Source organism: Exophiala dermatitidis (assembly GCF_000230625.1).
Source record: "Exophiala dermatitidis NIH/UT8656 unplaced genomic scaffold supercont1.5, whole genome shotgun sequence".
Lineage (NCBI taxonomy): Eukaryota > Fungi > Ascomycota > Eurotiomycetes > Chaetothyriales > Herpotrichiellaceae > Exophiala > Exophiala dermatitidis.
The window spans coordinates 3,211,504-3,236,644 of NW_008751650.1; the positions used below are offsets into that span (position 1 = coordinate 3,211,504).

A 25,141-nucleotide genomic window follows, 5' to 3' on the forward strand; every position below is an offset into this window, starting at 1 on the left:
CTTGCAGCCTTGCCGATTGTTGATGACCGGCTACAATTATCGAAAGGCCTTTGTTCCGGCGGCTGGTGGTGGCCCCGTGTCCCCCTTTCGAGTACCCAGGAGACCGCTGTGTGCAACGTAGTGAATTTGAACTTGTTGCGGGAGAGGATTCTCTGACTGAGAGATGGGTACATTAACATACAGCTTGTATTTTGCTGCTGGGGAGGCCGCCGTATACTCGAAATAGAGTATCGGTACCGCACCAATATAGCCTCTAGGTATGCTGTCAAATACCACAGTCTCCATTGAGAAGTCGATCGACAAGAGGAGTGGCAAAGAGACGTCTTATGTTCTCTATTGGTCATCTTCTCATTATTCAATACTTAAACTTGAGGCACGAGAGCTATTATCTTGTGGACTAACACCATACCCTTTCGGCCACTGCAGGAGTGGCTGATTCCCTATTGTAGAATGAAAGTGGAAGACTCCTTTACTCCACGACCATAAAGAGGAGACAAGACCACATCTCATAGATCGTTGTAGCCGAGACATGTTTTCTCGAGACCCTTGTCAGCCACAGCCCATACCCACGCCCGACCTGCCTCGCCGGTGTAGAGCCCAACCAGCTGATCGTCCCGGCCCGCTTCTTCAAGCCAGCCCTGTTTTTCAAGGACGTCACTGGCCATACAGGCCAGAAAGTGCTGGAACTCTGCTTCAGCATCAAGAGCCAGAGCATTTCCGGCAATACCATGACATAGGCAGGGTTGCTTTGTGAGCACCCCGCGTTTCCAAATGTCCTTTTGTGCAGCAACGATGGCAGAATCGATTCTTTGCTGCAGTTCGGGAAAGTAAGTTCTGATGGATCTCAATGTCAGCACTGCACCGGGTCCTCCATGACAGAACTGAACCAGCCTATCGGAGCCAGGAGGAAGCGACGAAGGGAAATTGCCGCTAGGGAATTGCATCTCGAGCAACTGCTTCAGGATGGTCTGCAGTGCCTCGGCAGATGACGCCGACGATAATACAAGCTGGCCAACAATACCAAAGATGCCATGAGCAGCTCCGACATAGCATTTGCCGTGCCAGACCCAGGGCTGTTTAGCGGACAAAATCCGGTCCACGGTCTTTTGGATAACCCGGTCGATCGCAACAGTCGCCTTTGAGTCTTCTTCATAACCTGAGCGGGCTAGACGTAGGAGATAAAGATAGCCCGAACGACCATATAGCCACTCGTTCGACCCGCCGGAACTGCCGTTGATTACCTTCTCGTATGAACACAATTCCTTGGCCAAACTGGGATCTTTTTCCATTGCGGCACGGATGGCTAGTTGTGTAAGCCGCTCATTCGCAATCCCGCAATGACTAGGGTCAACGCTGTCGTGCTGCTCATGCGCCCCGAGGTCAAGGTATGCTTGCGACCAGTCTAGCAGGGATTGCCCTTTGAATACTAGGTCAGGGTAGTGGGAAGAAAGGCGGAAGAAGAGATACGCTATCGACGTCGGCCCATAATAGAGACCGTGGAATTTCCAGCCCGTAGAACATGTCTGGACGGGAGGATTGTAGGTGTTGATGCGGTTTAGAGAAGCAAGGAGCTCTTCATGGGCGTTGGGCACACGTCGAGAAGGGGTCTTTTCATTTTGAAAGTAGCGACTCGAAGTGCTCATGTTGGACACTTTGTCAACCTGCGATATCGTACGCCTCAAAAAGATTGAAAGAAGCAGGACTCACGTCATGAATAGAGAGCACCTCAATCTATAGTTCATTTTCTGAAGATTGCCACACGACGTTCAACTTGAAGCGGATGATTTCATCCTTGTGGCGATAGGAACGAACCAGATGCGGATTTCTGTTCCGTGGAGTTGCCCCGCAGTCAAGCAATTCCTGCTACGGGTTCTGTATACTAGCGGAGCGCAGAAAATACAGCGCAGCATATCATGCTTGACGCAATCTTGTTGAGCACGACAAATTGCAATTGTTCACCATGAACTGAGCCTCATGCTCACTCATCCTTGCTTCTCGTCTCCAGGTACATGTACACTTCAGCCTCGCGTGACCAGCAAACGTACTGGGCCTCATAGGTCGGCCCGTCCCGCTGCATCCAGGACTCGAGTACTGTTACCAATACATGGCCTACCTTTTGCTGGAGCCAGACGTGGAACGGTAGGTCATCCCACGCCTGAAGAGATGCCACCGTCCTTGCGCAGAGCCTGCCACGCTTGTACCTCCGCAAAGCGCCGTTGTCATCCTCGATTGCCAAAATGTCCTCGGTGCCTGGAGAAAGGACTAGACTGCACATACGATCTCGAACCAGTCTCAAACACGGCGGGGGCTGATGGTGCAGACTTTGTCAGCACCGCGCAGCATCCCGTTCGACTTCTTCTACCCTCCCGATTGTATCCTTCGGTAGGCACTGCTCATGCCGATGCTATCCGCGCCTATACGCCGCAAGGCTACGATCTCAACAAAGGGGTACCTGTAATGGCCAATCCAGAGACCTTTGAGCTAGTCAAGAGGCGCCTCGAAGAGATCCCTTCCCTTACTTTTCAACATCAATCGACGCCATATGTCCATGCTCAAATCCTCTCTGCTGGTGAAGGTGTAGCGGCGATTCCATCCATATCCGCACAGTCTATGGTGTCTGCGCCAATGGATCCATTTCCTGATCTGATAAGCCGGGAGAAGCGGCGGCTATTATCTTTGGATGTCCGGGATATACCATTTACCCAGTTTATGGCAGTCTTTCATGAACTAGTTGCCATCATGTTGGCTTGCTACCTAGACATGAGCCAGGCAGATGTGGTAGTTTCGGATTTCCAAAAACTGTTTGATCTCTTCATGGCTTGGTCACACCATTTCTACTCCGTACTGCCTGAGAAACTGGACAGTGACCTTTCCCCCTGGCGAGCCTGGGTGATCTCAGAAAGCGCCCGGAGGACGATGATCTCCATCGTCATGATCCGAGGAATCATGGAGACCGTGCAACACGGGTACTGCTATTATCGTCCAGGTGTCGAGTCTCTACCCTTCGATGCCAGGACCGGTCTGTGGGAGGCTAGGACCGAAGAGGAGTGGGAGGCTGCGCTGGCCATGCATGGCGGTGCAGAGTGCAGTCTGATGTCCTGGCACGAGTTCATCGAGAGTGGTGGCCCGACGCCTCGTCCGCAGTATGATGGCATGTTGCAACGGCTGCTTCTAGCGGGGCACTTTGGTAAGGCTGCACAAACCTGATGAACCTGGACAAGATGGTCACGGTCACTGGGAAGCCCAGATTATACACCAGTTAGGCTCTTCGGGTCCCTTTAACCTCGGCCGGTGAAGCCGTTTCATGTTTGGATATCGTCCAAATCCTCACTTGACACTGCACATCTGGCAGGCTCTCACGCGCAGAGATGGGCCTCGCCTGGTGGCTACCTTGTACATGTCCTGCGACACTATGGCCGAAGAGCAGAGTTCATTGGAATTGGGGTGCCTGTTATGCGTCCGCCTCATCGCATCGTACGATGTCCATGCTCCACGTTGTTTCCAGATCGGGTTTAGATTCCGCAAGGCGGACCCCAGTCACGGCACCGGCTCCACTCTCTCCTCGACGACCAGGCTGAGATCAAAGGGTCTCCGGCCTTCCAGTCCTGAGGTGGACTTTCTCAAGGAACATTCGCTAAGGAGACCAATGTACCTTCACGTCTTGTCAGACAACGATACCGCCCATGGGTCCTCTCGGGATGTTTCCTTTCATGGGGAGTGGAGCTGCCCCAGTGGGCCTGAGGATAGTTTGGAGGGCTTGAATGCTGCGTTCCAACTGCAATAAATAGAGAAACAAATCCTCTATTCGCCGTCTCCAGAACCGCACCTCGCAATTCACGAAGAGTCCGTAAATCGAGCTGAGGGCCGCAGAGACCTTTTGACAATGGAATACAACGAGAATCTGCCCAAAGGGCTTGGGCGGTACGTCGACAGTCTCATCCAAGTCCCCTCACCCCCCAAGAAGTCTACAACGGTTCGATGTCTATCCTGGTCCTCATCGGACTGGAACAGTCATGGTGGCCACTTTATCTTTGATCACACTCATTAACGCGCCATTTCTTCTCTCAACCAGGGAACCCGTCTACTCCTGGGGCCACAAGAGACTGCCCAAACAGTCCGGGATCACGACATATACTCTGTCTCCGAACCAGTCGAGGCCGATGGCGCATGCATTCCACCGCGCCATTTTCAACACCTTCCGCCGTTGCAAGGCCCAATTCCTCTATGTCGTCCCGCCCTTTGTCGTGGCTTACTTTTTGATGCAATGGGCGAATGAAAAGTCGGTAACTTCTTTGCTTCTCAATCTTTCAGTATTGGGTCCGCGCACATACCAACACCTGCAACGGCTTTGCAGGAGACTGAGCTGCACTGGACCTCCTAATACAGAGTGGAGTGGACAAGAGAGGCAACGGTTGCAAGGATGGGATGTTTCTGCGCTTCCTGCCCCCATCTTCGAATTACCCAAACCAGAGCGCACTTTCACTAGTCACCAAGTCATGTTTTCCCAGTGCAAAATGCTGACTGTCCCTCTGCGACGCATCCTATAGAAACGAGTACCTTAATTCCAAGCCTGGACGTTTCAATACAACAGCAGCAGCAGCCCCGGAAAAGGGCGAAGGTGGAGCAACAGCCGGATAGCTACTAGGTACCTGACCTACCTATCAGTGAGATATTGGACGAGTAGTTAACCCGAAGGAACCCTCAGAAGTCATCTTCTTTCCTTCCTGCTGTTGACACGGATCGGATCAGATCAAGCCAGTTCATCAGTCAAGCCGTTTGCCAAGAATGGACCACACAGTGCAATTGTGGACATGCAAACCATCTCATCTCCTTCGAAGATGCCAGTCAATGGAAGACAGAAGACAGCCGAATTACTATCACTGTATCATATCAGGCCGGTTTGACTGTGTGTATGTATCCAATGTATCGTACTTACCTTACTGTAGAAGCTACGAAAGGCGATGCAAATGAATGAAAATGATATCAACCAGGGTTACAAATACCGCAGAAAGTCCGCATACATCAGAGGATCAAGATTGGATGAGATATCAGACATTTCATTCAAAGTTTGGCTAGCACTCGTTTGCTCTGGTTGAGCACGCATCGCACCGTACCGCATCGCATCGATTGAAGCAATGCCTAATAAATAAGAACAATAATCGTTTCATTTTGGCCAGGACTGGCTCACTGCCCTCCACACCAAATTCCCATTCGCATTTAATGCATTCCTCACGAGAAACGCCTGCCTATAAAACACAAAGGCGAGAAGAACATTGACTGCATTGCACCTGACACTTGTGCCTCGACTCCATCCCGCAGAGTCACGCAAGTTCTCTGCATCTGCATTGCACCACCACCCACCGAACCTCCATGATCCGTCGAAAAGTTAAACCGAACCTGAATCGGCAACTATCAGCAAGAGCAACGGCCGTCCACCCTCGCCATTCCGTTCCATCCCATGCAGTGGCCCATTTTTAAGTTCCGGGACCACGTGCAGCCCACTCTAATCCCTTGGTTTTTTTTTTCCTTTTCTCAAAGAGTGATATACAATTCATCCCTGGGCAGTCCCAGATCCTTCATATTCGGATAATAAGGCACGATCGCATCGGCATTATAGACGTACGCATCATTGTAGAGACGCCAATACGGGGTGCGGACTTTGCGGGCTGGATGAAACAGACCGGCCCAAACATAGTTCATGACAATCCCCGTGCCGACGGCCATGCGGATAGCCTCAATAGCTTCGATGATCCGATCGATGACGTGGGGGCTGGTCTCAAACAAGTTGGGATACAGCAGGTTGAGCAGGTGGACCATTGCATCCTCGCAGCCAAGACCAACCACGCCCAGAGCCACATGTTTGACAACGCTGGCGGCCGTTTGGCGGTGCACTTGGTCGCGGTCGATGAGGGCGTCTTCGAGCAAGGGGGTCACGGCATAGACGTAATCCTTGGCCATTTCGCCGATATATTCGAATAGAAAAGACAAGGATTTCAACACGCCGTTTTGCACGTTGAGCTCCGGCACGCGGTATTCGTTCATCAAGGCCGGCAACACTGTGAACGGCGCACAAGTCTCGGCGACAATTCCGATCGCCACGGCAGTGCAGACGCGGGACTGACGTTCCTGGACGCGCAGGTTGTTGAGAAGCGTCACGAGCACGTCTTGAGGTCCGATGGCTTTCGCAATGAAACCAAATGTGTTGTTGGCGGCTCGTCGGATGCCCTTCTTGTGCGCCTTGAGCATGTCGAGCAACTCGAAACAGATGCGCATCCATTCTCGAGCATTGACCGACTCGGGACCTCGGTCGGCAATACGTCCGACCAGATCGATTGTGTTTTCTTGCACTTTTTCGTGTCGATTTCGGAGGATAGGCGTCAGACGAGGGAGGAGGTCTTTGATGGGCGGTTGCATCTGGTTGATACCTACCACCGTGACAATCGATCTCAGCGCGCCGAGGATGGACCCAAGAACTTCGGGGTATTCTTCGCCCAGATACTCGTACAGAACAATGCCGAGCTTGCCCATCAATGCATCTTCGCCACATTGCTTCATGACCATGGCGATGCGGGAGATGAGATCCGCCGCTTGTTGACGGACCGTGGCAGATTTGTTGTTGAGTCGCCAAAGGATGGTACTGACGATCTGTGGGAGATATGGCTTGCACCGAGTCCCCAGGGCGTTGACGACGGTGCCGAACCCGTTAAGCATGACAATGTCCTCGATGCTTTGTTCCTGGAACGCGAACAACATGCCGTCCACCAGCCTTTCTTCCAGCCGTTCTCCGATGTCTGCCGCACCTAGAGACGCAATGACCTTTTCGATCGTCTCGACGGTCATCTTACGATACGCTTCGCTCTCATCCTTGAGATTGTTGACAATGCGTTCAACAATTTCACTAACGCCAACCTTTTGACCCAGGTCTACTGTCGTCTCCACCACTTGACGATAGTTTCTCTTGTCCAGTGCCATTCGACGGACCCAGAAACTCTTAAAGAACTCCTGCAAGACATGTTCCTTCAGGTACCCCGCGGTAACACCATCGGTGCTTGCACATTGAGAAATGACTTTGAGAACCACTTTCTTCATTTCCTCATCGGGTGAAGCGAACTCCCGCAGAAGAATTTCCATGATCTGACTGGTATAATAGTTGGCATATTCTTCATCCATGAGCGGGATAATGTATCCCACGGCTTTCAAGAAAGCAGCCAATCCCTTACCCCTCTGTTTCCGAGCACCTGTCCACAAGGGGTTGAGAATGTCGTCAAAGCTTTCGATACCGTAAGGATTTGCAGCCTCCGCCAATGCAGCAATTGCGAGCGCTGTAACCGTTCTCACTTTGGCCTGTTCGTCACTCAGGTTATCGGCGATGCAGTCCACTAGACCCTTCAAATGAGGCAGCACCGCACACCCCATGAGAATGGGGATTTGCTGGACAATTTTGACACCTGTATGTCTGGCTTGCCACGATTTCTTGCTCCGACAGACTGCTCTCAAGAAAGGCAGCAACGCGGGGATTCCCAATGCCGAAGCTACCACCGCAAAAGCTCTCGCGGTTGTGTTTCGGACGTACTCATCCACATGGTCGATATCCGGTCTCATCGTGCTGATCATGTGAGCCAAACCAGCAGCTTTGGCCAGATTGGAAATGATCTCGCGACCTTCAACCCGAGCATAGTAGTCTTGGTCAATCAGCAATGGTTCGATGACGACCAATATCTTATGCACGTATGGTCGAATCAAGTCGTCAAGCTTGTACAGCACACGGTCAATAACCTTGACAAGCAAATGTCTTTCTTGATCCTCCAGAGACTTCTCCATGAGTAACGGCAAGATTTGGTTGAACAACGGGCCGGCACCAAATTGTCGAGCATTGTCGGTTAATTGTCGCAAGGCCGTTTTCCGCATAGGAGGCGTTCCATTTTTCACCTTCAGCAAGAGTCGCATGATCTTTCGCTCTTTCAGTTCCTCCACGGACATGGCGTTCTCATCTGCCCCGTCAACAAGCTTGCCGAAATAGGCCATATCCTCAGCTTTGAAGAACTGCAGATCGCCCACGCCGGGAATTTCGGTGGGAAGTTGTTTGCCCATCATCCTTGGGTTCTCCGGCTCCTGCATCATGAAGCCACCAATGCCGGTCGAACTGGCAGATGCTGTCGGGGTGGCTGCAACCTTCCTGGCTACCGGCCGGATGGGAGCATAGCCGGGAGGAGGTTCCAGAATCGTGTAGCCTTCGGACGGGAGCATCATGTCGAGTTCCTCATCTGTCCAAGAACCACTTCCAGGACCAAAACTGACGGGGGCAGCCTGGGACGGGTGCATGGGCGTAGCGAGACCAGCGGTTCCCACTGGGGTGGCCGCAGTCAAAGCCGGCGCTTGATCCCATCGCGAGCGTTTGGCAGGGGCCGGAGCGCCATCTGGAGCAGGAGCCTGGTCCCATCTGGATCGCTTCTTTGGCTCCGTTCCATCCGGAGCTGGTGTAGACTCACTGGAAACATCCCACCTTTTCTTGCGCTTGCGGCCGGTAGCTTCGACTGTCGAACCAGCATCAGCATTCTCCTTGTCGGCTTCCTCCTTGAGAGCTGGTTTATGCTCGACCGCAGAATCACCGTTTGCCTGCTTCTCGGCGATGAGTTTCTTCACTCGCTCTTCCTCGCGCTCTATCTCTTGTAGCTGCATGACTTCCCGATACGTGGCACCATCTGTAACGCCGGCATGTTTGTTGGCAGCGAATGGATCGGCTCTGGTAGGAGTAAGAGGACCTCGCTCAAACCTTCGCTTCTGATAATCAGTTTCACGGTCTGCTATCCGGGCAGATTTCTCACGCCCAAGCAAGATGTCTTCTTCCTCCACGCCATTTCCCGTTGCGAACTCGTTCATCTGATCTTTGGTGGCGGTGTACTGTCCAACCAGCCTTCGGCTCTCGGTTGCGTCTGGCATATCTTCGTCCTCACCATCGACAGGTAGAGAGGTGTGGTAGCCGGCGAACTTGTCAGAGCCATCTCGTTCGTACAGAGAGGTATCGAAATTATCAGTCAAAGACGCCTTGGTGGATGAGTCAGTGCGTTGACTGGATGGATCGAAGGTCTTTGAACCTTTCTTGCCGGCAGACTGAGCGTTGCGCTCTGCCTGCAGGCGTCTCACAGTGTCGAAATCGGCTGGGAATGGAGTCAGTAAAGGGTCAAGGGAGCGATCGCGACGGCACTCACCGTCAGACATGATGATTGCCTGCGACGACCTCGATACGATGAGAACAGGATGTGAAATCTGGAAAAGGTAGATGAACTGGAGTTGTTCAGTGCTAATCGACGTCTGCGGCACGTTGACTTGGGTAGAGAAGGCAAATATGAGATCAAATCACGTGAAGGGCATCAAGATTTCTTGCTCCGCAGTAATTTGTGATACGGGGGAGTACTGACAAAGTACAGGCGCCACCCGCAATTCTACAACAGCGACTCCAGAGTTTCTGCTGTGTCTGTCAACATCTACAACTACTAGTACAGTGGCTATCTACGTAGCAGTCATTAGTTTCTTGAACATGGTCTCGTCTCGCATTCTACTACTAGGTAGCTTTGAGCTTGGGAGTGTAGAGAGCTTTTCATTTGCAAAGGCATTTTTGGGAGCAGAAAACGCACGCAAATCTTTCTTTCAATAATAGTGGCCAGAAGACTCAGGCTGGCTTCAACAAGGAGGACAAGCAACTCGACAGGGCTGTTGGCGGCGGACACAGCCTGGCGCACGTACAGGACTAGTAGTAGTAGCCGTGGGTGAAGGGTTGAAGGATGGGAGGATGCCAGTGTGGAACGCACCGCAGGGCGCCGTCGAGCCTAGAGATGGCATGCGGGAGTCGGTTGTAGGGGTTATACCAGGCTGGTGATAGTGAACTCGACAGTGACCGTAGCGGCTTCAACCCCACGAGCCAAACGAACTGCTACACATTGCAAAACTGCAAAACTGCACCCTTTTAGCATCTGGTGGAAGCCACTTCGGAGGTGTCAGACCCAGCCCGAGTCCGCTAACACCTGGAAGAACCAGTGTTGTCTTTTTGGCAGACACCACCACCACTCGCCCATCTCCACCAACACCACCACCACCACCACAAACCACCACTGCCATTGTAACGGTCGCCATCGCCGTCGCCTTGCCGCCGCTGCCACCACCACCGAGACCACTGGGACTGGCACTGCATAATATTCTCACTGATCGTTGAGACTGCAGGGCTGTATCCTGGCCTTCAGCGTATCACTGCCCGTTGGCACATGAATCTTACAGCGCTGCCACCACCAACCAACTGTGGCCGGTGTCAGCGGCACATAGGATCCTGTCGTCTGGGCTTCACATCACAGGTTCCTGCATAAGGCCTGCTTCCAGATTTCCAGCCTCTCAGCCTGTGTCCGAATGTCTTTCGCGCCTTTCCCAGCTCGCCATTCGCTGCAACGTCTCTCTACAGGCTGAAGTCTGGGATCCGGTCCTGCTCTCTGTCTGACCTTGACGCAGCCACCGCCCTTCCCTACCAGACCTGAGCCAGAGCCACACGACTTCCTACCCGCTCATGTCGTGCTGACAGCCAATTGAAATCCGATCCACTTGCTCGGAGTCTGTTACCCCTGCGTCCTGCGCCAACACTGTTGCCCAAATGCCTGGCGGCCCAACATTTACTCTAGCTGGAGTCCACCGAAGGAAAGAGAAGCAATATAAGTATGCGCAGGGCTGGCCCCGTGGAACCAAAACCATAAGGTCTTCTGACTGGTGACGGAGGAAAGAAGAAGAACAATTTGAACATTGTTTTCCCCTCACTCGATCTCTCTCCGCCAAACGGAGACCAAGAGTTGCTGGAGATGGATGAGAGCAATAACTTCAATGCCCACGTCAGGTCAAGAGCACCACACATCCAACGGAGGTCAAGCCGGCATGATTCGTCCCAGGACAGGCATGGCAGGGTGTTCACGGAACAGGATCATGGGACGATCCGTGCAGTGACCCCAGATTCCGGGTCGTACACCACATTTCGCGACACCTCCGTCGACGCTCCCCAGGTCCGATCCCGGGGATTGTCGTCATCTCAACACCGAAACTCTCAGCAGAGACGGGAGGCCTCCGCCTCCCTGTCGAATACGGATGAGGAAAGTACCATTGAGAGGAGGAGACGAAGGGCTCAGACTAGGATAGGCACCAAGGACGAGATTCCGCCGGACGCCTCCCCAGGCTCGTTCATCTCCAAAACGCGCAAGCGGCTTGGATCCATAACGACTGGGCCTACACTAGCCCAACGTGCTGGTGATAGCTATGAGTCTATCGGCTTCCCTTCTGTGATCCAGAGTTCGGAACTCTCGCCGCAGACGGATTCTCGAAATCCCCCGAGGACCCCGCGCCGGCCATTCACCCCTGATGATATGTTGTCGGGAAGTGCTGCTAGTATCAAATCTCCGAGGCTATTGGACATTGACTCCGGCAGAATCTTGCAATTGATGAAAACCACCTGTGGTCGGATGCATGGGATACTGTTCTTCAGACCGTTGCATACCACGGCCTGGGCATCTGGCTATTGTGCCATTAATGTTGCGCCGGGGAGCCTTGTGTGCCAAACAAAAGGAGAGGTTACACAGTCCAGAACCTTGATTGCGGATTTGAGGGGTTGCACAGTCAGGACTCATTATGACCAAGAAACCCAAAGCACCTATCTCAGCGTGTTGGTTGCTTCGTCCGGGACGGGCTATCAATTACGACCTCCAGTGCCAGAAACATTTGATTCCTGGCTTGCAGCTTTGCTATGTTGGCAGCCATTGCGGCCGAAGGGATCACACAACAAGATGACGAAACCTCAACCCATCAGCATGATTGAGAAAAAGCCTGTATCCCAGAGGCGAGTATCCGATGTGATCAGTCCCAAAAGCACGGCCATCGTCAAGGCGGGCAAGATGTTGCTTTGGGATGGTCCCTTTCCCTCAGGCTCGCAACTTGCCTCTTTCACGGACGACAATGGTACAACTGCCGCACCCTACTACCGTTGGCGGAGAGTAAATTGTACCCTACATGAAAATGGGACTTTGCGGCTCTTTAGCGACGTCGACACCCGAGTACTCTATACAACTCATCTAGCAGAGCTCTCGCGTTATGCCATCCAACGGTTGGACGAGAGCGTGCTCCGGATGCCCCTTTGCATTGCGATATATCCACAGTATCGCATCCACAATGCATCTGCAACGAATGCAAGACCTATGGTCTTGTGTCTCGAAACCAAAGTTGCCTATGAAGCATGGTTTGTGCTCTTGCAGGCGCTCACTGTTCCGGAGCTGTATGGACCTGAGCGACCATTCTCGGATGCTTCGAAAATGCCAGAAAATGATGTTCGGCAACAAGCTCAACCAACCGAGGGCATGTTCCGAATAGAACGTTCACTGTCAGTCAAGATTACAGAAGCCAAATTCAATAATCGGTTGGCACCTAGCGATTCATATGACTTCCACAAGCCCAGGTCCAACTCTGTTAACAGAAACCAAGGCAGAGAACGCGTCTATGCCGAAGTCTTGCTCGGCAAGGACCTGCGTGCCCGCACAGCTACCAAATCGAGTACAGGTTCGGCATTTTGGGCGGAAGAATTTAATATAGAGGATATTCCTGCCGCTCTGTCGAAGATCACAATCGCAGTTAAGCTTGAAAGCCCGGCGGAGAAAGAATGGACAGCCGTCTCTGAAGGATTCAATGAGATTTCTGCCGATGCCGGGTATCTTTCTGGCCTCAATGGACTGGAGATATCATCTCATGATCCAGTGTTCGGTAGGCTCGATGTGTCAATAGACGAGCTGGAACACAAGGGCACGCTCGAGAGATGGTGGCCTTTACTGGACAACAACGATCACTCTGTCGGCACGCTTTTGTTACGGCTGAGTCTTCGAGAGACTGTGGTCTTGATCGAAAAGGAATACACAGAGCTTTCCTCACTTCTACAGCAATTTTCGAACGGCTTGACTACCCAGATCGCTCAGATACTAGGCCCAGATCTTCGTCAATTGTCTGATATCTTATTAGACATTTTCCAGGCTTCTGACTCCGCTAATGAATGGATCAGCAGCCTCATTGAGGAGGAGATCGACGGTATTTACAGGGATGGGCCTCCATCGCGCATGAGATTCAGTGGTCGCATCCATTCGAACGACTCCTTTGAATCCGCCGAGCAAAGGGAGCTTCTGGTGCGAGATCTCAGTAGATCGGCGACTATGGAGGCAAACCTACTGTTCCGCGGCAATTCCCTGGCGACGAAGGCGCTCGATGCTCATATGCGCCGTCTCGGGAAGGGTTATTTGGAGGAGGTGTTAGGAGAGAAACTTCGAACGATCATTGAGCGCAATCCGGATTGTGAGGTCGATCCGAACAGAGTTGCGTCGAACGAACAGCTCGAGAAGAATTGGGCAAACCTACTATTTCTGACAAAAACTGTGTGGAGGTCGATATCGGATTCGGCATCTCGTTGTCCCATGGATTTGAGAGTTATATTCCGCCTTGTACGGTCCGTTGCTGAGGATCGGTATGGATCTTTTATACGGACGGTCAAGTACACTAGCGTATCTGGTTTTCTTTTCCTACGGTTTTTCTGTCCGGCTATTCTCAACCCCAAACTCTTTGGCCTCATACAAGGTAAGCACTGGGAGATACTCTGGCAAGCCTTGACTGACCAGCGTTCAGATCACCCACCGGACCGCACCAAGCGGACCTTCACTTTGATCGCAAAATCTTTGAATGTCCTTGCCAACGTGGCACGGTTTGGTACTAAAGAGCCTTGGATGGAGCCGATGAACAAGTTTTTGGCGTCATCCACGAACGAATTCAAGGCCTTTATCGACGAAATCTGCGCTGTCAGTTCCACCCCAGTTGTGACCGCGAGCCTTGAGCCTCAATTTGCCGCTCCAAATCAGATTCGGAACCGACTCCCCGAAGTATCTAAAGAAGGACTGCCAAGTTTGCCGTTCCTACTTGACAATGCTAAGCTTCTGGCTCAACTCGTTGGTCTTTGGATGGACCATGCTCCAGAGAATATCCGTGAGGTAACCGATGACGAGGCTGTGCTTGCTTTTCATGCCCTTTGCGTCAAATTGAGCCAAAAGAGCAAGGAATGCCTCAAAGCCGCCGAGCAAGCCGAGCGACCAGACGAAAAATCCGAGTCTACATGGCAACAGATGCTCACCGACCAGCAGGGAGCCATGACGGCCAATCCGTTTGGTGGACAACCGATGGAACCTCAAGTCGATCACGAAATAACTGCCTTGCCACAAACGGCCAGGCCATTGACGGAGACAGAACTTGTAGCGGCAGAAACATCACCGGTACTTGCCGAGCCAGACAGTACACCCTCTAGTTCAGCATCTGTTGCTTGGGACAGACGGATCCCCTTTCCCCACCGGGCAGCAGAAGCTCGAGCGTGGACGGAATCGACCAATTCCTCATCGGCTTCCGTCGATATGGTCGAAGACGGGCGGTCGAGGCCTCTGCCGAACAGCCGTGATGGCTCAGCGAAAAGTCGGCTGTTCGAGCTCATGACTTCGTCTACACGAAGGAAAGGAAAGACTGGAGAGCGACATCATCCGGATGACGATGCAAATGAATTTTGACGACAGTGACAATGTTTACGAGTTATAGTTTCGATACATGAGCCATTTGCAAGCATACGAGGACGATACGACTGCCGTGACCCCGTCTCCTTCTGGCCGCCTTTGAGCCATTCTGACATGTGGGATTCGTGATCCAAATATTCCTGACAAGTCCGTCACGGCGGGAGAGGCAAGCAATATAACATGTCCCTGTTGTTTGAATTCTTGACAATGCCTATTTCCTGCCCCTTTACTTCCTCTCCCTTTAGTTCAGTCCTCCTCTGCTTCCTCTTCACCAACTTCCTCTTCCTCTGCTTCCTCTTCCTCTGCTTCCTCTTCCTCTGCTTCCTCTTCCCTTTATTTTTCATATCTCTCTTCCAGCCACATTTATCTGTTTTCCGACGCCACTTTTTACGTCCCGATCTGCCATTTCCTGGTGATTGTGGTGTGCCAGCCAGGACTGTCTGTTTGTTGCGAGAACCGTCCCTGTCGGGCTTGCTTCATACGCTCTCGCGGTTCCTGGTCGTGTGCTCTTATCTCAGGTTTGGTAGCGACTCGCCCTGCGCTGCCTTGTGGAGCGAAAATCGGAGGGCTCATTGCTTGGACGTCGCCAGTTATTGTCGCAAGATCTCCTCGCAACGGCCGATGCCGCAATCACCAAGACCCCGAGTACGTTGAGTTCTTACCTATCTCGCTTGAAGGTGTCCTCGGACGAACTCTGCTTTTGGGCGACACCGTTTGTACAGGTACACTTCGATCTCCTGAAGATACAAGCCACTCGCACTACAGGGCATTCTTTGACTTCTCTTATCACTTTCTGGTCATTCTGCTTTCAACCAGAAGAGTCCGAAACGACTCGTAACTGGTTGTTAACTGAGGGCTTGCAGAGTGTCATTGCTTCACCTCTCCTGTCCACTCCGCGATACTACCTTCAAACAAATTGCAATTCTTTTCTCACAGTACTGCTCGCTTAAGCTAGGCAATTGATCTTCAGATTATTCCGCCAACTCCTTTTTTGTCGTTACCGCTGCTTTAGCAACAGTGGACTGACGGCACTAACTGGTCATCCTGCCGAGGCACCAGCATGCTAGTGATCATATCCTGCCCTCATGACCGAGAATCCTTTGTGAATATCATATTAACCAGTCATCATGCAGAATAAGCCCGGGCGTCGCCAAGACCAACGGAAGCACAAGACTTCGGACGGGGAAGCTGGAAAGGATACAGAAGGAGATGAAGACATTGACGGAGACTACCTGGAAACTTTTTCTACCACCAAGACCAGTCGAAAGCGGACTCAGGAATTCTCTGGCACAGAAGATGACGATTCTAAAACCAATAGTGGCTTATCCGGCAGTCCGAGCTCTTCAGGCGTGGACACTTCCTTAGGAATAGATCTCCAAGGGAAAAGTCAACTTCCAACATCCATTTTGCCCGAACCAACGTTGGGTGACCTCCTTGCGGCGCTTGCCCAGAGAATTGCGACTTGGGAGGCCCATGAAGACTTGGTAAGACTCTATCCTCAAAGCCTGATATTTGGCTCTCTGCTGTCACCATCGTCGGAGGAAGCTGGCTTAAACGACCTTGTTGCCGAAGCCGTCCTCAACACAAACTTTGCAAGAGAGGGCTCCTCCAAAGTATTTGATGTCGAAGACTTCTGTGTCTACCGATCGCCTCATCACCACCATGCACAAGGTCAATTTGACTATCTGAGTCTTGTGGCGTCTGAACTTGCGCTGGGCGAAGCCGGTTCGGTCAGCTACTCCCAGCCATGCTGGCTGCTTGACGGGCTGCTATTATCCAGTGGAGAACCGTACGAGCTTCGCGCGGCAGAGATCATTGCGGTAAACACCAACAATCCTGACGATTGTGAATCACGGTTACCCAAGTCTGAGTGCTTCGCATGGATTATGACCACCGAGAGCAAGAGAAAGAACGTCTGGTATCGCCTGAGATCTCCATCGACAGCATATAAGCCATTTTGGACCGCCTCGAAATGGCTTGCCGACTTTGCCGACTTCTTCATCAGCTATCTTGACGTTCATTTGGGGACGCGCGGCGTCAGATTATGTGATTTCCAGTCGAGATTCTGGGTATGGCTTTGCAATCACGACGCAAAAAGGTCCCAAGAATGGGCCGCCCAGAGTGGAAACAAGACGGACTATCGCCAGTACATCCTTTCTCATTGCTTGTATCTGTACAGGCAGGCCCATGTGTTTGGAGAACCAGGAGACAACCCCATCGTGACTGTTCGCAAGTCCCACCCCATCTGGAGTGAAATAGGCATCTTTCGGTCACAGATCTCGTATGCATCAATGTGCTCCTGGAAAACACTTGTTACGTCGAATGTGGCGTTTTCATTCTCACGATTTTCCGCCTGGCAGGAATATGACCTGCTTGAAGTGGTGGAGCTATCCCCTCCAGTGGAAGCCTACCAGCGCGACATGGTACGGCGGTGGAATTTTCCTATAAGGTCCAAGGGTGATTTCTGCAAGGAGTTCGTGACCATCGCGGATGGCGGTAGGATTTCGAGAGCAGCTTGGATTCTGGAAGAAGCTGGAGAAGCAAACCAACGAGTCTATATTCCCAATGGAAGAGACCTTACCGGAGGAGTCGTCATCTTACGAGCGACGAGCCCTACAGGGCCCGAATTCAGCTATGCGTGGGTGAGAAAGGCTACGACCCAAACTCTCCACGTTGTCTGGTTAATCCTCCCCTCCGACACCATATGTGGCTCGCCAGACGATGACGCCGTACTCTACCCGATGGGTAACGAGCTATTCTTCAGTGACCGGTGTAGCTGCGAAGAAGTTCCACCCGACGATATCGTCCGAATTGTCAATGCCTCAGTATTCGAGGATCGTGCCGCCCCCGACTCCGAGTTGTTTGTCCGGTCTCTTTATCGTCATGCCGACGAGGTCATTACCATCCCGACAAAGTCAGAGCTTTCTTGTGAATGTCTGCTTCACAAGCCCTGCAGGATCGTCAAGCAACCGCGTCGGAAGTCTAGGCTTCGAGACAATAAACCGAAACTGCGTGGCCTGAGTCTCTTCAGCGGATGTGGTCTCTTCGATGCCGCCTTTACCTGCAATGGTAACAGTGAGATCGTCTATGCCACGGAAATATGCGAGATTGCGGCCCGAAGCTACAAAGCCAACGACGCGACTAACAGAACACACGTGGAAATTGGATCGGTCGAAGATGGGTTCGAGGACTTTGCTCTAGGCAGAAAACCTATGCCTGATATCGACTTCATTATCGGTGGATTTCCATGTCCCTTCTACAGTACGCTGAACCACTTCAAACATACCCGACGAAGCCAAAAGGATGGGTCGCTTGTGGCCAATATGCTGTCATGGATCGAAATCTTCATGCCGCCCTATGTGTTGATGGAGAACGTGCCAAACATGGATCGTATCCGACCAAATGCTTGTCGACAGGCGATATGCCATCTCGTGGCCTTGGGCTATCAAGTCAGAAAATCAGTGCACAACGATGCCAATCTGGGCGGGGTGTCGATCCGCCAAAGATTGTTCATTGTGGCCGCTGCGCCTGGTGTGATGCTTCCGGATAAACTGGTCGATACTCATGGCACAGGACTGCGGAAGATCCGAACGGTATCAGAAGCCATGGGAGACTTGTCGCCCATTGACAACGACACAGACATCAACATTCTAGACCCGAGTCATGTCCCTATGTCGAGGCTAGGTCTTGATTTTGCACGCAACGTGAGCTATAGGAGTTTGGTACGACAGATTCCTACCGAGCCAAAGTGCATGTCGCTCAGTAGGACTTATTACGCGGGCGGCTTGTTGGCTCATCAACGCAGATTCTTCGAGCAGTGTTTAAATCCGGTCAAGCAGGCCCGGAACTCCAAGTGTCTGCAACGCATCGACCCGGACAAACCGTTTCGTACTGTTTGTACGGTTATCGCGCCCATGGATGCCAGATTCTGTGGCCACATCATCCATCCGTCTCAAGATCGTACTTTGTCCTTGAAGGAAGGTGGCCGTCGTGCCATGGGTATGCCGGATTATTATCTCCTTGCTGGTTCGGTGGAAGAACAATATAAACAGTGCGGTAATGCGGTGCCATGGACTATGGGGGCGGCTTGGGGAAGGAATTTTGCCAGAGCCTGGTTTGCCTCGCTGGACAGGAGGGTGCAAGAAGAAAACAGCGACGAAGGTGAAATGCCTGGCGATGAACACGAGGATGTTATCAGTTTTGAGATTAGCAGCGACGTCGAAGACGAAGACGACCGCAATGGGAAAGAGCAAATTTACCTTACGGACAGCGGCGATGACGAAGGCCAACTCGATGAAGGTATCGACAAGAACGATACCGGACTCGAGTTTGAGAAAAGCAACGACGGTGATGACGAAGATGAAGATGACCAAACTAGCAACGACGAAACGGACCTTGCAGACAGTTGGGATGACGAAGACGACGAAGACGGAGACGACGACAACCATTATCAACTCGACTTTGAAGACCCTGGCAGCGGCGAAGAAGAAGACGAAAATGACGAAGACGACGACAATGATTACCAATTTGACTTTCAAGACACTGGCGACGAGGAAGGTGACCACTATGGCACCGACGAGATGTACTCTACAGACAGCGCCGATGACGGAGACGGAGACGAAGACGAAGACGGTAATGAAGATGAAAACAGCAATTCCGAAATCGAGTTCGAGAACAGTAGCGATGATAGTGGCGAAGGCGGATCCGGGGGCCTTGGCCACGGTTACTGTCATAATCTCGAGCATACTACTAATTATTGCTTCAATCGTACCGACTTCAATCATGGTCATACCACCCCTATCTCTGCGGGCGACAGTCAAGCCAGCGAAGACAGCGACTCCTCGGTTGAAATCCTCGAGGTGCGACCTGCGAAAAGACATCGGATGAGCTGAGGTCGGACACGGTCGTGCCGATGGGCAGGAAAGAAATTCAGCGAGGGATAAAGTTCATGTGATAGTGGGTTGAATGTGTTGGGCAGGGCAGGGCAAGGAGCATTTATCCTGAGACATCTACTTCAAGGCCGGGAGAGCGCCGCATTTGAATTTGGCATGTTCTCCAGCACGAGTTAAGCAAGACACATACACACAGCACAGTGCATACATACCCTCCTTTAGATATTGTAGTCATCCAAAGAACAACATGATATCCCTTTTCTCGGACCTTTCTGCTCACCCTCATTCTCTGAAGCTCTTGACAGGCCGGGTAGACAGTTGGACTCTATTGTCAGTAATTTCTTTTTTGCTTTCAGGTCTGGGACTGTGTTGTACGTCCCTGGACATCAACCATAAGCATCTGAGAAGAGGAGGGCGGCAGGAACAGCAACAGTACGAGAGGTGCAAGTATTGCCGTGGCGGTGGTGCGGCAGACCCAGCACCAAAGGTAGGGCGAGGCTGAGCTGAAAAGGGGGCGCGTTGGGGAAGCATATCCTTTTCCAGCAGGGACTGAGGACAGCAGCACTAGTACTAGTAGTAGTTGTAGTAGTAAGTAGTACAGCTGCCTTGCATCTTGCGAGCTGGCTGTCAGTTGTTAACCATTCATTGCATGACCAATTGATCGATTGAGAGCTAATATGCCGCAGATATAGTACATGCATATTGAAAATTCCAGTTATTGATACAATACAGATATCAGATTATACAGTAGGCACTGTACCCAGCTCGACATGAAGACCGAATATAGATATCAAGATGTATCATCTGTCAGTTGACGATCCCACTGCCGGAAGGATATAGTCAACAAGACGTTTATGGAGACTTACCCTGGCTGTCTAATAAGTATCACCCATTTCTTTTAAAGTCAACCGCTTGGCCACAACAGCCAACCAGTCCAAGATCCTCGGGAACCAGAACACCTGTTCATGTCTCTTCCACCAGGCAGCGCCTCTACTTCCCCTGAGGACTCCTGCATTTCCCTGTTCCCGACCGAGATCGGCGGCACGTTCGTTCTCAATCTGCCGTAGGATGCGGTACGTCTCCTCAGTCAGCTCGACGCCGCCGCGCTCCATCTCGGCGAGCAGGCCGTCGACTTGCCGTAGCGATGACCGGGTCAGCCACACGAGCGAAATCAGCGAGTTGTAGAATTGTGGGCCGGCGCCGAGAACGTACGATGTGTGTCCGAACGAGCGGATCCGCGGAAGGAGATTGTGTGCTAAAGGAGACGCGGGAAAGTGCTGGATGTATAGTCGTAAAGCGAGCAGAAGGGCCGCTGGATATACGTGGTGCAGAACGGGGAGGCTGTCTGAGAGTGATGAGGATGTCGAGGATGGCGCCGTGGTTGATGATGGTGATGCCGGCTCCCCTGTCCGTGATGCAGCCTCCAGAAGTTCAGAAGGATTGTCAGAGTGTGATTTGGTGAACGTGAAACGGGGTGGTTCTGTCGATTTGGCCTGTGTTGTTGTCTCTCGTGGCGGCGGGGCTAGTTGGCTCGCGATGGAGAAGATGTGGGCTTCGCAGACCTCCCACATGGCAATGTCGCCGCGTTTGGTGGTCGAAGTGGCTGCGGCATGAAGGGCGTCGTAGATCTGCTTCATGTGAGCCCGTACTGCTTGCTGGATGGATTCATCGAATTTGGAGAGTTCGGGCGACTGAGTCAGATCTTCTAAGGATGCGATGTCTGGAGATGGGACAGCCAGAGCGTGGCCTTCAGCCTGGGTTGCGATCGCTTGGTCATTTGGCGATTTCAGTGGCTCTGGATCTGACGGCGCTTTCACCGCTTTATGGAGTTTGCGCTCATTCTGTTCGGCTTGATGACTTTTGATGGAGGACGAGAAGATGTTGAGAATGTTCTCAATGTCTGTGTCTCCAGCATCGACAAAGGGCGATTGCTGCTTCACGCTGGATGGCTCGGCCTGTTTGGGAGTGAAGCGCAAGATTGTCTCAAAGGCTCTCCGCTCGCTGGCAGTAATAGTAGAGTTGATTCGAGTTCCCACGGGGTTTCGGGATCGGATTGCTGCTGGCGCTTTGGAGGACTCGGCTACCTGGCGCGCCTTTTCTTTCAAGAATCCTCCTTGTCCATCATAAGAGTAAGAGTCGGGCGTGCTTGTGTCCGACGTTGTTTCTGGATGTGGTTGAGGCTGACTCGATAGTGCTCGACGATTTGCCAATCTACGCCTCACTCTGGGTCGCCATCTCAGAATTGTCCTTGTCTGATATAAGAATGGCAGCTCGATATGTGCAGCCATGTCATCCAAGTGGGCGGTGGACATTCAGGAGGGTTGTCGGTCTGCTACCAAGATGTCGACATTGATGTCGAAAATGATGCCACGTGATCACCGGATGGCAGGATCGGTCAACTAACTATTTCAGGACTAGCTCAGATAAGGATTGTCTGGAGCGACTAAGAAAGGCTAGGGAGGCCAGCGAAACTACCTTGTTCTGACTGGATTAACAAACTATGCCTGAAGTGCAGTGTCAGTCGCGATTATAGGCGCATCAGGCAGTCTCAGCCCCCCAAGTTGGGCGCCGCTGCCGCCTGGTGACATGGCGGAATAGCGCACCCCAGCGCCCAAACCACTCTACCCCCATCCCACGGTGCTGCCTCGATTAACCGCGACCGCGACCGCGACTTGAACCGCATCTGCATCCGCATACCCCCCCCACTGCACCACCAACTGCCACCCGCGCACTGCATCTGCCATCCCCATCGACCATCCACCGACCGTTTGGCCGCAATCGATAAAGACCAGCCACTACCACTACTACTGCATATCAAGACAACCCGAGGTCGTCGTCCCGCCTTGCCAGAGTCCCGTTGCCTTCATACCCATTATCGTCATATTGCCATTTGTGTATCAATCAACCTCGACGCTCACCGATCGAGAGCCAGCGTTGTTGACTTCCCGCATCCTTCGATCCCACGCGGAGAACCCAGTCCACCTCGAGTCGGCGCGCTCAGAGTGCCGCATGACTCGTCGCACATCCGCGCACCGTTCTATCCAGGGTACTGTGGCCTCGTGAACAGAGACCTGACCGTGGATGAGACGACGCCTAGTCTAACGGAAGAGTGTCATTTCGCGACTGACCGAGTTCTCTTCGCGAGTCCCCTTCCCTCTCCACCGCCTCCGAGTCCCTCCCCTCGCGCCATGAGCACTGGCCTCCCTCGACCGACCGCGAACCCTCCTGCGCCCTGGCAGGAACATGACCAGCATCGCAACATGAACCGTGGACATTCAAACAGCGCCTCCTCTGCTCAGATGCCCTTGGCCGGGATGCATGGACACAATCGACCGCGCAACGGGTTTCATCCAAACGGGGAAAAAGCAGTGCCTGTTCCGGGAACAACGCCCTTCGGCAATGGCGCCGATAGAAAGGGCAGTATAGGACACGGTCCAGCCTTGTTCGATATGGCTCGTAGTCCTCCCAACACATCCAACAAGAGTAAGTTTGCTGGTCTAGTTGAACACTACAACATACCCTGACCGTCTCCGCCAGATACGAAGCATGTGCCGTGTAAATTCTTCCGACAAGGAGCGTGCCAGGCCGGCAATGCGTGTCCTTTCTCGCATTCTCTGGACCCAATGACCCAACAAGCGCCATGTAAATACTTCATGAAGGTAACTTTTGTCTTGTTGCGCCGTTTGGTTCTTGCTAACTCCCACCAGGGCAACTGCAAATTCGGCGCCAAGTGTGCCCTGGCACATTATCTCCCAGACGGACGTCGCGTCAATCGTGCCGATCTAGATGTCGGAATGGCCATGGCAGGCCGAAGTTACAACTTTACCAACCGACCGGATCAACCGCCTTTCCCTAATCCCGATCCCAGCTTGCCCGACCCCATGCTCAACCAGCAAACTTTGGGACCCGACTATTTTCCAAACCAACCGTTTCCGTTAATGGACCCAGATGAGCCGGACGCTTATCCGGACCGATATAACCAGTACCAGAACCACTCTGCCTTTGATTCAGGGATCAACTCGCCTCCAACGTCACAATTCGGATCTCCGCCTAATGACTACCAATACCCCAAATCGCCGGCGGACAACCTAAGGACGGCTTTGAATGCGCCGCTACCCCAGTCTTTTGATGCCAACGGCATGTCACGAATAGCGAAGTATGGACCCCTCGGGCAGTCTGTGCCTGATAAATTCGGCATGCGCTCACCTGCCTCTTCTTCGCTTTCTCGACAACTAGGGAGCCCGCCCGATTCTATTGTCAACGTCCGAAATGCCAATCTCGGCTCGAATCTGAGGAACGCGTCTCCTCTTGGCCTCTCGCCTCAGAATGCAGAAGAGTCGATCAGTCAGCGGTTAATGCACTCCCAGCGAGCGGCGAAGACTAGAGGTCTGTCGGCTAGTGTGCCGCGGTCCAATTTGCTGTACGAATGGGAGGAAAGTCTCTCCGTGGAAACAGATCTACTGCCGAACAGTCTTCACGATGAGGTTTTGACCCCGCAGGAAAAGATGAGGCGAATGTCGAGACCGGATCAAGAGCTCGGATCGAGGGACCAGGTTCGCGGGTTGGCCATACCGGGCGGGACTTCCAGTAAAGTAGGCTCACCGCCAGCCGGCAGCCCATCCAGGTTCAGTGCATTATGGGCCGAACAGCGGGAAAAGAAGGCAGCAGAAACCAGCGGGCCACCCAACATTGGTCATGTGGGCTCACCATTGCGCGGATCGTGGATGCCGAACGATTCCACGACCCCGAGTGTACAAATCTCGGGCATCTCACAGGCCATGGCGCGTATGCAGCTGAACCGAGCAGACTCGGGTGAATCCAACGGTGCGAGAATGCAGACCAGTAGTGGCCTCAGGCACTCGTCGGCGCCCAGTGGTCGACTTGACCGTGGTATCAACAGTCCCGGGCTGAGTTCCAAAAAGATTGATGAAGAGGTTGAAGGGGTCTTCTTCCCTATGGACGGAGATGACAAAACTTCAATTTGGACGGCGCCGGGGCCAACTCCGTTACGCGAGAGGCCTAATGGCGATACACCTGCTGCTGCTGTGAAACAAGAAACTGCGCCGGGCGGGGAGAATGGCGTCAAGTCCTTGTGGGCATTTCGCCCCTGATGCATAGGACTGATGCAGCGGTATGGTGGAATACTACACATCCTTGCATACCCAGGGTGATTATGGTTTACAGGAAATCACGAGAACATGACGGCATTCGAAATGTACAGATGGGGAGTCTTGTATTAATGCCCGAGTTAGTGAATGCAGGGCTGGCGGAAGACAGACAAACGGAAAGAAAAATGCATACATATGGTATTACGGCAATGGAAGAATTGACAGCATAAGAACATGGTGCATGATGGGAGAAAGGGGAGTTGCTTGCTGTTATGGTTTGTTTAAAGTTAGTAGCCGGTGGTTGTTCATGTCTGAGTTCCAGGGGTTGCATGATAATAGATATGCTCAAGAATCATGATCCAGCTTTTACCTCTGAAGATACATGTACAACTACATTGTACGTCGACGCAAAAACAAGTCTGCTGATAAATGCTCGAGACGACATTGTGGATGATGCCGCGGAACTCGTGGAACTCAACGATCAACTGCAAGAGACGAGGCTGCCGGACACGAACACGAACTGCAAGGCTGA

General features: G+C 52.4%; 7 protein-coding genes across 8 annotated transcripts; 4 read left to right on the forward strand and 3 right to left on the reverse strand.

Annotated features, from left to right (window-relative positions):
* Positions 1 to 264: 264 nt before the first annotated feature.
* HMPREF1120_06719 (uncharacterized protein) lies at positions 265 to 1,805 on the reverse strand. The gene has a single exon (XM_009160928.1). It carries the CDS (start codon positions 1,641 to 1,643, stop codon positions 507 to 509), a length of 1,137 nt encoding a protein of 378 aa, XP_009159176.1. The 5' UTR covers positions 1,644 to 1,805; the 3' UTR covers positions 265 to 506.
* A 652-nt stretch (positions 1,806 to 2,457) lies between these two features.
* HMPREF1120_06720 (uncharacterized protein) lies at positions 2,458 to 3,207 on the forward strand (the record flags this gene model as incomplete). The annotated part of the gene is made up of 1 exon (XM_009160929.1): positions 2,458 to 3,207. The coding sequence occupies one exon, from the start codon at positions 2,458 to 2,460 to the stop codon at positions 3,205 to 3,207; it is 750 nt and encodes a 249-aa protein (XP_009159177.1).
* A 1,829-nt stretch (positions 3,208 to 5,036) lies between these two features.
* HMPREF1120_06721 lies at positions 5,037 to 9,317 on the reverse strand. Of its 2 annotated transcripts, XM_009160931.1 has the most exons (3): positions 9,210 to 9,317; positions 8,826 to 9,158; positions 5,037 to 8,778 (listed from the first exon to the last, which is right to left on the reverse strand). In XM_009160931.1, exons 2-3 carry the CDS (start codon positions 8,856 to 8,858, stop codon positions 5,533 to 5,535), a joined length of 3,279 nt encoding a protein of 1,092 aa, XP_009159179.1. In that variant the 5' UTR covers positions 8,859 to 9,158; positions 9,210 to 9,317; the 3' UTR covers positions 5,037 to 5,532. The 2 variants fall into 2 exon arrangements, with proteins under 2 accessions (XP_009159179.1, XP_009159178.1); XM_009160930.1 differs by having other exon boundaries at positions 5,037 to 9,158.
* Positions 9,318 to 10,838: 1,521 nt separating this feature from the next.
* HMPREF1120_06722 (Ras p21 protein activator 1) lies at positions 10,839 to 14,606 on the forward strand (the record flags this gene model as incomplete). The annotated part of the gene is made up of 2 exons (XM_009160932.1): positions 10,839 to 13,635; positions 13,684 to 14,606. 2 exons carry the CDS (start codon positions 10,839 to 10,841, stop codon positions 14,604 to 14,606), a joined length of 3,720 nt encoding a protein of 1,239 aa, XP_009159180.1.
* A 1,130-nt stretch (positions 14,607 to 15,736) lies between these two features.
* On the forward strand, positions 15,737 to 19,501 carry HMPREF1120_06723 (DNA (cytosine-5-)-methyltransferase; the record flags this gene model as incomplete). The annotated part of the gene is made up of 1 exon (XM_009160933.1): positions 15,737 to 19,501. One exon carries the CDS (start codon positions 15,737 to 15,739, stop codon positions 19,499 to 19,501), a length of 3,765 nt encoding a protein of 1,254 aa, XP_009159181.1.
* A 595-nt stretch (positions 19,502 to 20,096) lies between these two features.
* On the reverse strand, positions 20,097 to 21,828 carry HMPREF1120_06724 (uncharacterized protein). The gene has a single exon (XM_009160934.1). The coding sequence runs from the start codon at positions 21,811 to 21,813 to the stop codon at positions 20,377 to 20,379; it is 1,437 nt and encodes a 478-aa protein (XP_009159182.1). The 5' UTR covers positions 21,814 to 21,828; the 3' UTR covers positions 20,097 to 20,376.
* An 861-nt stretch (positions 21,829 to 22,689) lies between these two features.
* HMPREF1120_06725 (uncharacterized protein) lies at positions 22,690 to 24,612 on the forward strand (the record flags this gene model as incomplete). Its single annotated transcript, XM_009160935.1, has 3 exons — positions 22,690 to 22,984; positions 23,039 to 23,160; positions 23,209 to 24,612. 3 exons carry the CDS (start codon positions 22,690 to 22,692, stop codon positions 24,610 to 24,612), a joined length of 1,821 nt encoding a protein of 606 aa, XP_009159183.1.
* Positions 24,613 to 25,141: the final 529 nt, after the last annotated feature.